We start from the raw sequence: 10738 nt of genomic DNA, 5'->3' as shown, positions 1-10738 counted from the left end.
TCTAATGTTTTATTACAATTTCAGAAGCCAGATATTAGCTCTTATCATAGATCCTCCTTTGTTTTTATATATAGACTCAACTCCAAGTTTTCCAACTGTTTCAGCAAGACTGTGTAACGTAGTAGGTTTTTACCTTTTTATTGTTGTCACGCCTTGAAAGGTTAAAGTACCAAATTATATTTTCAACTGTACATTGATATTTTGCGATCCTTATAATTTATTTAGTTATAACTGATCCCGACCCGTGTAAATCAAACCCATGCTTAAACGGAGGAAACTGTATAGGATCGTTACCACCGCAACAAACCTACATGTGTGTTTGTAACAGCGCCTACAGTGGACAAAACTGTGAGATAGGTAAGAGAACATCATCGTCACAACATATTAAAGAACCATTATATTTTCGTAGAAATTTTTTACGATGTACTGTTATTCAAATACCGTGAATGCAAAATGAATAATTATATTGAACTCTATCCTTTTGTTGTTTGAATTTGGATTCAAATAGTGATTTGGAAACAAAGATTTTACCATATTTCGCAAGATATATGCATATATGTATTGTTACTATTATAGAAACGCACATTTGCTCAGATATTTGTTGAGAGCGTTTTAGCCATGAAATTTTAAGATAAATATGCTATCATAATCTCTGCAGATTTCCAACCTCAATTTATACTTTTAAGCACAAATGAAAAATGGTGGTTTTACTCGAAGCAGTAAGAACATAGCATGTCAGTACTTTATGTGGGTATATTGCTTCTAAATAATATAAAATGTTGTAGAGCCTAAGTAATCGCAGATGATTTTTTTTGAAAATGCATTAAAACAATTTATTAGTCTTCAATCATGAATAATGTAAAATTATCATAAGCAATTATTACAATTATCAACATGATAACCAATAATAAAAATCCTTTATCAACTAATTCAAAGGAGTAGGTCCGGTAAGGGCCGATTTTGGCCTCAAAATTCAGGTTCATTTGATGAAACATTTGGACACTTTTTAAACACTTAAGTGTCTACTTCAGTCGATTCAATTAGTTTAAGTGAAAGATTTGAACTGATTTAGTCATTAAAGACGCTCAATTTCATGCTTAAATATGAAAAATCTATCAAATATGCCATAATATGTCACTTTTCAGATGGTTTTTGTCAAAAAAGAAAGTGGCCGCATCCGTGTTCATTCTCAACCTTTATATATGTTATGTATTATCATCAAATACAACTTACATTTAAATATTAAGAATGAACACAAATGCGGCCACTTCCATTTCAGACGGAAACCGTCTAAAAATTAACCAAAATGCTGAAATTTCGAAGATTTCAGTAATTTAGCATGACTTAATGATGCTAGTACCCGATACATGTGCATTGTATTGTCAAAAACAGCCCATATTTATGTAACAAAAGTATTCTTCTTTCCAATAAATAGCTAAAACTTTACATTTTAACAATTTTGTAAAACTGCTATATTTTGGGGCCAAAAAGGGGTCTTACTGGGCCTACTCCTTTTCATCGATTAATTTATTAATTTATTTCTTTACTTGATAGGCAATGCATGCTTAAACAAACCATGTTTGAATGGAGGATCTTGCACGGGAACAAGTGATGGATACATGTGCCATTGTCTCCAAAACGTTGACGGGTTTTCTTACCACGGCCCTAACTGTGAGCTGAAATCACAGTCACGTGAGTATAGAAACCACATATGATAAGTCAAGATTCAAGATTCAAGATTCTTTATTTCTCAAACACCATATAGTTACAATGGTACAAAGAAGTTCATCAAAAGTTATAACATAACATAAACACACATGACAAGATGAGAAGAAAAAATAAAATAAAACAAAATAACACAGTAGTGGCGAAGAGTGGTGATTAACCAGGAAGACTTGCTTGAAAAGTTATAACCCTGATAAATTTGCACAGCTTTTTTAACTTATTTTTTAATTTTAACTGAAATAGTTTTCCAAACTTTAGTATATTACTTCTGTGCAAGAAAAAGTATCCAAATATTGTGCTCGAAAGTTTGTCAAATAACTACACTGCAAAATGTAATGAAATTCATCCCCAATCTCGTTACAATGACATAAATTACAATATCTATAGTTACGTTCAATTTTATTCCATCTACCAGTTTCGATGGGTAACTTGTGGTTTCCGTTCTAAATCTACAATATGTTATTCTATCTTTATCACTTAAGATATTCAGATATTCTTCATATTCAAATTTTTGTTTAAACAATTTGTAGGCCAAACCTTTTGATGAACAGTCAATATCTGCTCTCCATTTCTGTTGAAACTGATCAAATAACCTTTGTTTTAAACTAATACCCAACCATTTAGGATTAAAATTTCCTTGTGACAACCATATATTGCTGTATCCACATCTATCTAATGTATCTTTAACGTATTTCAACTAATCTGACCTAAATTGGTTGACAGAATTCTTCAAGAACATGTATCTGTATAATATTTTAGCAATCCTGTTATCATTCCCATTTACCATTTTTGACCAAAAATTAACCATACGCAGCTGTATATATAAAGACATGGGATAAATACCAAGTTCACCATAAATCATAAAATTAGGTGTCGACTTCTTAAGGTTTAGTAATAGTTTACAAAATTTTAAGTGCACTCTTTCTATAATATCAGTATTACTGAAACCCCAAATCTCGCATCCATATAGTAGGATTGGCTTCACAATTTTATCAAATAGATCATATTGAGATTTCACTGACAAGTTGTGCAACCTCCCCTTTTTCAATACTTCATACATTGCTTTATTTGCTTTTCGAACTAAAATTTTCTTAGCACTCATAAAGCTACCTGTTCTTGAAAAATTCAACCCAAGGTATGTCAGTTCATTAACTATCAATGATATTTGATATGTAGTTTAGCCTGACATCCTGACCCAATCTAATACTTCGTCGAGCAGTTGGCCAGGATCCCAGGCTATATGTAGTTGAACTAGCATCGGCAGATCTACCTTTTCATGGAGATTATTTTACCTTACCATCTGAGTTATGGTCCATTGACTTTGAAACTTTTGCATGGTCTTCATATTAAAGTATATCATTAGGTCAGATTGAAAATAACCACTTCTCATCACCAATGGTTGGTCATTTATATTTAGTGTGCAGTAATATTATCACTAACACATCTCATTTTGCATGGATACATTTTGGTCCGGCAACTGTTATGGTACATTAAAATAATCCTGGACCAGTAAAATTTCCATGTGGAACTTGCGAGAAGGGAGTCAGAAAAAACCAACGGGCAATCCAGTGTGATGATTGTAACTTGTGGTTTCATCTAAAATGTATAAATCTACCCTTAAAAGAATATGAACTACTTGGAAATTCAACTGACAGCTGGTTCTGCAAAATATGTTATTTACCAGATTTTAGCGATTCGTATTTTATTGATTTTAACGAGGAGTCAAACGCACCTATAAATGACAGTCTATCGTCAAACTCTACTTCCGGTGTAAACAAACTTTTGTTCCAAGATTTGAGAGAGACCAGACGTCTGCATCCAAAGAACTTTATTGCGGCATATGTAAACATAAACAGTCTCAGGTTCAAATTTGATGAGGTAAAAGAACTTCTCACAGACAATATAGTTGACTTATTGATGATCGCCGAATCGAAATTGGACAATACCTTCCAAGACAACTTATTTCAAGTTGATGGTTATAAATTACAAAGGCGTGACAGAGATCAGCACGGCGGTGGTTTACTTACCTTGATTAAATCAGACTTTCCCTCCAGTAGAAAACAATGTTTTGAATCTGATAAACTTGAAAATATTTGCTATGAAATTTATATAAATGATGCCAAATGGCTTATTATGGGAGCATACAAACCTCCATCCATGAAAAATAATGACTTTATTGATAATTTTACAAAATCACTAGATAAATGTTTTGTGTCATATGAAAATATTATTATTTTTGGTGACCTTAATTTTGATATGTTGTCTGCTGAAAAATCTCAGACTTTACATGATATATGTGATATTTTCAACTTATCACAACTGGTTAAAGGTCCAACATGTTTTAAAAAGGGTTGTAACCCATCCCTTGTGGATGTTATTATTACAAGTAAAAAGAATTTGTGTTTTAAAACAACAAATAGTCCAAATGGTGTTAGTGACTGTCACAATATTATTTCTACAGTTGTGAAAGGGAATTTACCTGCACAAAAATGCAGGGACGTAACATATAGAAGTTACAAAACTTTTGATATTGACAAATTTACAAATGATTTACAGAAAATAAAGATTTCAGAAAACTGTACTGAGAAAGATTTAAATAGTATTTATGATGATTATGAAAAAGATTTTAAAAATATATTAAATAAACATGCACCTGTCAAATCTAGGTGTCAAAGAAGAAAACCACTGCCATGTATGAATAAAGAACTGAGAGGGGCCATATATAGAAAACAAATGCTTTATTCACAATATACTAAAAACCGGAGTGACAAAAATTGGGAGAAATTTAGAAAACAAAGAAATTTGGTAACTAAGATAAAGAGAAAATCAATAAAAGTATACTTTTTAGAACGTTGCTCTGGTGGGTCAAAATCATGCGAGTTTTGGAAAACAGTCAAACCATTTTTCTCAAAAAAGGGGAACTGTGGAGAACAAAAAATCTTATTGTGTGAAAATGACAAAATTGTAAATAGTCCAAATGAAGTTTCAAATGTTTTTAATAATTTTTTCTCCACAGTAGCAGACAAAATTGGAGCAGATGTGGTATATGACCCCTCAAATCACCCAAGTATAAAAGAAATTTTGAGTAACAGAAAGCATGTTTCTGACTTTGAATTTAAGAAAGTATCTAACGAAAATGTCAATAAAATCTTGAATAAAATAAACATAAAGAAGGCTACAGGAGCTGATGGTATTCCAGCAAAAATAGTAAAAAATTGTAAATTTTATATTGCACCACAGCTGACAACTCTTGTAAATTTATCAATTGAAAATAACTGTTTCCCTGACAAACTTAAAGAAGCCCAAGTGACCCCCCTTCATAAAAAGAGTGACCCATTATTAAAAACAAACTATAGACCAGTTAGTGTCTTACCCATATTTTCTAAAATCTTTGAAAAAATATATGAAATTCAACTAACTGAATACTTTGATAAAATATTTAATCCTTTTTTGTGTGCTTTTAGACGTGGACATGGATGTCAGACCACACTTCTCAGAGTGTTAGAAGATTGGCGTGAAGCTCTCGATAAAAACCAGTACATTGCAGCGGTATTAATGGATCTTTCTAAGGCTTTTGACTGCCTGCCTCACAATATCTTGCTAGATAAATTATCAGCATATGGTGTATCCCCCCATGCTGTTGCTCTTTTAAAGTCCTAATCGTAAACAACAAATTAAAGTCAACAATGTTCTGAGTGATTTGGCTGACATCCATAAAGGCGTACCACAGGGTTCTATACTAGGGCCATTGTTGTTTAACATATTTATAAATGATATTTTTCTTTTTGTTAAAAATGGAAGTTTATATAACTATGCAGATGACAATACTTTGTCTTTCTGTACTCCAGATTTTGATTTATTAATTTCAACTTTGGAATCTGAGTCAAAAATACTTATTGAGTGGTTCCGGGTGAATAAAATGCAAGCAAATCCCGATAAGTTTCAAGTTTTGGCTGTTGGCAAAAAGACCTTTGAACAAAACCCATCTATACGTATTCAAAACTCGAACCTTACATGTGAAAAAACAGTTAAATTATTAGGCATTGAAATTGACTATCAGTTAAATTTTGATGTTCATATCAGCTCAATCTGTAGGAGGGCATCACAGCAATTAAATGTTTTAAAACGTTTGGGCTCAGTTTTGGATAGACTTAGTAAACTTACTATTTTTCATACCTTTATTCTTAGTAATTTTAATTTTTGTCCTTTGGCATGGCATTTTTGCACTGAGAAAAATTCCAAAAAATTAGAAAAGGTGCAGGAAAGAGCACTCCGTTTTGTATATGAGGATTTTACCAGCCCCTACGAGGACCTCTTACTTAAAGCTAAGGTGCCCTCCTTGCAGATTAGACGGATTAGAACAATGGCTCTAGAAACTTTTAAGATTATAAATAATATAGCTCCTGTGTGCTTACAAAATTTGGTGAGTGTCAAAAAATCTAAGTATTCTTTCCGGTATGTAAATATTCTAGATGTTCCACAGGTAAAGTCAACCCGTTACGGTAAAAAATCTTTCAAATTTGCTGCTGCTACTTTATGGAACAGCCTTCCAAACCATTTCAGGACTGAAAATAGTTTTTCACATTTTAAAAGTCTTGTTCAGTCCTGGAATGGTTTGGAATGTCGATGTTCTGCTTGCAGATAATTCTTGAGATGTTTATTATTTATGTTGCTTTTGTTTGCTCTGGTCTAGCATGTTTTATTTCATTTTAAATTTGTTGCTAAATTTTTATTGCATGCTATGTAAGTGAGATTTAACTTCGTATAACAGGTTGTTTTATATGTCAAATTAGACTGTTTTTATGTTATGTATATGTTTTTATATTCGGTCAAAAGCTCCTTAGAGCTTGTGTTGTGTCTTTTAACTTATGCCGAATCAAAATAAAGTTTTCTTATCTTATCTTATTAACTTTAAAACTTTTGCATACTGTGCATGTCTAAAAATGTAATTATGTCCCCTGTTTAAGGAGAACCACTTTATATGATAAGTCAATGACATTTGGTATGTAGTTGTATAAGCCTTGACAGATCCCATTTTCAGGGAGACTGGATGTCACTCCTTTCATTTTAATAAGTGTACAGGCAGTCACAAGTGGTTTCCATTTAAATTTCAAAATTTGTATCATACAATAAAATTTAAACGCAGCCGAGAAATATTTCTGTGTCAACTGTTTATCGATACATGTTTTGAATACTATGATATATATAAAGTGAAAGTATGTAGGCAGAACAAAATTTAGGCAAGATGTGCTTTGAACTTTGAAACATGCCTAACTCCTGTTAAAATACCATAAAAACAAAAGAAATGAAGACCAGAATGAATAGAATAAAAGAAGGACTTTATACTACAAAATGTTGATGGTGTTCTCTTTCAGTATCAAAAGTTTGCGCTGATCTCCCATGTAGAAACGGAGGAACATGTCATGCTAGTACCACTGGATTTTCATGTACATGTTATTCTGGCTTCACTGGACAATTCTGTGAATTATGTAAGTATTATCATTTAACCACAAACTTGATGTTTTTGTTACCTGTATGCATCTCTCATGACTCATACGTGTATCTGATTTCATTGGACATTCATGTTCAAATAATTTATATGTATGAATGTTAGCTGTATACATGTATTTTGTTTGATGGCATCATTTATATGTTGTATTTTGATGTTTGAATGTTAGCTGTATACATGTATTTTGTTTGAGGGCCTCATTGAAAATTAAACTAGTTCTAATTGAGTAACCCTCTTTAAATAAAGAATTTATTATCACTATTATGTGGTTTCAATTGTCAGTTATGCCCAAGTAAGTCATATGTGTATCTGATTTCATCAAACAATCATGCCCAAATATGTTATTTGTTTTTCTGACCATCGGAAAATCATGCCCAAATACTTATATTTTTATCTGACTTCACAGAACATTCATGCGAGTTCTGTTAAATCTACCAGAATATTTATCGTGTACTCGTGTATTGACACACCGGAATGATCGGGTATGTATTATGTGCGGTTCTGTTGTTTTGTTAGGTATTTTATGAATTCTTTGTATATTTCGTCATTCTGGTAATTTTGTGAACTTTTTAGGTTTAAATGAGGGTATAATCAATATGGTGGTCGTATAACGCATTAATAATTCTGGTGGTATTCTGTCTTAAACATCTCACACAAAGCTTCTAGCTGGTTTTCTTTTCGGTTGATGAACATATTTTCCTCTTCTGATCGACGATTAATTTCGATTTGATATTAGTTCACTTTTTAATCATGAAGATTTGTTTTATTTTGGAATTTAAGACTTGGTTATTTTTTGTTTACATTTTTTGATTTTCAATGATAAACGAGACTTATGTATTTTGTCTATATCATGTATATGTTGTGACATTGTTTATTTTTCTTGATATAATTGTTAAATATATGAGACTCAGAGTCGGATTTGTTATCCGTCCAATTTTCATCGCGTGGTTTCTTCATTGTCTAAATCAGGGCTGACATTTTCTACATAAGGGAATGCCTGTACCAAGTCAGGAATATGACAGTTGTTTTCCATTCGTTTGATGTGTTTGAGTTTTTGATTCTGCCATTTGATAAAGGACTTTCCGTTTTAAATTTTCCTTGCAGTTCGGTACTTTTGTTATTTTACTTTTTTCCTGAACAATTTGCCTTCTGATATTTATGTTGTCATGTCACACATCTTGTTCTAAGAGCCACGAGCTCTATTTCCTTACGACTTCTTTCTATAAATTATATTTATATATTACATCGTACTGTTTCTTTTCGTTATATAGAATATATTTTCCTAGTAGCTTTAGTAATTGGCATGATATAACAAATCAATGGTATGAAAAAAGAGGTAAATTTTATTAGATTACAAGGTTATTATCAGGATTTGTACGTTTTCATTTACTGAATTTGGTATTGCTTTGGGGTTTCTTAACTTTCTCGAAATATGAAATTGTTGGATTTTCAGTAATTGATTTCCAGAACACTGACGCGAAATATTATTTTTTCTCTCTAATTTTGCATATTAAACATCCAACCAACTTTGGAATGAGACTTATATTTTTTTATATGCATATGTTATCAAAACAGAAAAAAAATGATATGCAATTTGTTTTGTACTGTGAGCGGGCAGTTATAGACAGATTCCTAACTTACATGAACTCCGAACGACACTATTTGATATATATATATATCATAACTACCTGGAAAATCTGTACATTTGTAATTATTGTTTTATTTCCATGACCTTTCGTCGCAAATATACGCATCGCCTATTTCCTGGTTTGTATGGTTTTTTTTCCAAATCATCTCCTGAAATGCTAACTTTATTAACATTTATTGCATATCTCATGTGCTTCTTTCCTTTTTTACAAGCTTTTGAAAACTTGCTGAACGGCTGTGACACCAAACCTTGTTTAAATGGAGGCACGTGTTTTGCAACAACAACTGGACATAAATGTGTTTGTACAGTATCTCAGGATGGAATGATACAGTATACTGGTACACATTGTGAAACAAGAGCGACTTTAGATACTGACCATTGCAATAGTAGTCCATGTTTACACGGAGGAACTTGTTCAAACATGGGAAATTCTCCTGGCTATATTTGTCAGTGTGTGGCGATTCCGACAGGAAAAACGTATGGGGGACTGCGTTGTGAAGAGGAATTGAGTATGTGTTTGAATCAAACACATTTTTATATAATGTCTATTTTTATTTATAATTCTATTTTTTTATAATTTTTTTTTATAATTCTTGAAATTTACGTCTGCTGACACGTCAAGGTCGTATATACAATATTTCAAATAATCAGGACATGAAATTAGTAAGTAAATATGCTATATAAAATCCTACAATGCAGAGTCGCTACACCATGTTGGACGACTTTTGGAACAACTGTGAAAAATAATCCTTTTGAACCCCTCAACTGAAAAAAAGATAATATGAAACTTCCCCATAGCATCAATATTTTAGACTAACCACTTCACTACTTTATTTTGTGTGAAATGTTCATTTGGATCAGTGAAACAAATATGCATAAATATATATACAAAAAGAGAAATTTGATGGCCTTGACGATACATTAATGATATTCTTAGTTAGTCTTGGAGCTACTTAACACAGCCTTATGTTTAACCAGTTTCTACCCAGTTACACAGACGTGCAAGTCTTCGTTATGTCATACAGTGATGGTCTAGTTCGGAGATGAGTCACGTTTTTATCTCCAAAGATGTGATGGACGAACCTGCGTTTACAAGCGTCTACATAAGTGTTTCGTTCATACCAGCGTACAAGAAGTTGGCAGATTTGGCGGTGGAACGTCATAATGTGACAAGAAATAGCCTTCACAGCAGAACAAACCTAGTGCGTGTCCAAGTAAATTGAACAGCTCAACGTTATAGAAACGATATTGTGCAGTCACATATGCTAAATGTTATTGACCGCAAGAGGGAGATGTTTCAGCAGAACAATTTTCTGGTCCCATACAGCAAGAGTTACCATAAATCAACTAACTTAGAACATCATTAATGTATTGTCAAGGCCTTCAATAGACGCGTCCGCGAACTCAAACTCAATCATTGGACCGTTTCAAAATGAATGGCAATTGATACCACTGGTCGGAATACAAAATCTAATTTGGTCCATGTTACGGAGATGAAGAACAGTTTTAGTGGCGCATAGTGGTGACAATATATACTGACTTTATAACGTAACTGGAAATTGACCCAATTTTGTTAAGAACCCTGTGTGCCATTCGTGTATTATTAAGCTTTAAGCCCAAGCTTAATCTAATTTAATATATCAACGAATTTCTGTAAAATTCGAATTGAAGTACACAGAACAAAATTGGAAGAAGAAAAAATAGTAAACGTTATACGTGTTTTTTTTGTTTGTTTTTTTTTTGCAGAGTAAATATATAAAAATATATATACATGTATAGTCAGTGTCTTTGCAAGTAAAAACTAATGTTATTTGTTGTCTGCAGATATGTCAAATTCTTTCAACTCTTTCTGGTGA

At 32.3% G+C, this 10738-nt stretch overlaps 1 protein-coding gene across 1 annotated transcript; it reads left to right on the top strand.

Moving 5' to 3' along the window:
• The first annotated feature begins 231 nt into the window (after positions 1 to 231).
• Positions 232 to 10738, top strand: LOC127738814 (fibropellin-1-like). The gene is made up of 5 exons (XM_052250210.1): positions 232 to 357; positions 1555 to 1692; positions 7101 to 7214; positions 9095 to 9391; positions 10707 to 10738. The coding sequence occupies exons 1-5, from the start codon at positions 312 to 314 to the stop codon at positions 10736 to 10738; spliced, it is 627 nt and encodes a 208-aa protein (XP_052106170.1). The 5' UTR covers positions 232 to 311.

Source organism: Mytilus californianus, unplaced genomic scaffold, assembly GCF_021869535.1.
Source record: "Mytilus californianus isolate M0D057914Y unplaced genomic scaffold, xbMytCali1.0.p SCAF_1, whole genome shotgun sequence".
In the NCBI taxonomy this organism is placed as follows: Eukaryota; Metazoa; Mollusca; class Bivalvia; order Mytilida; family Mytilidae; genus Mytilus; species Mytilus californianus.
The sequence above is the reverse complement of the archived record's forward strand: the minus strand, read 5'-3'. Positions and strand labels throughout refer to the sequence as shown.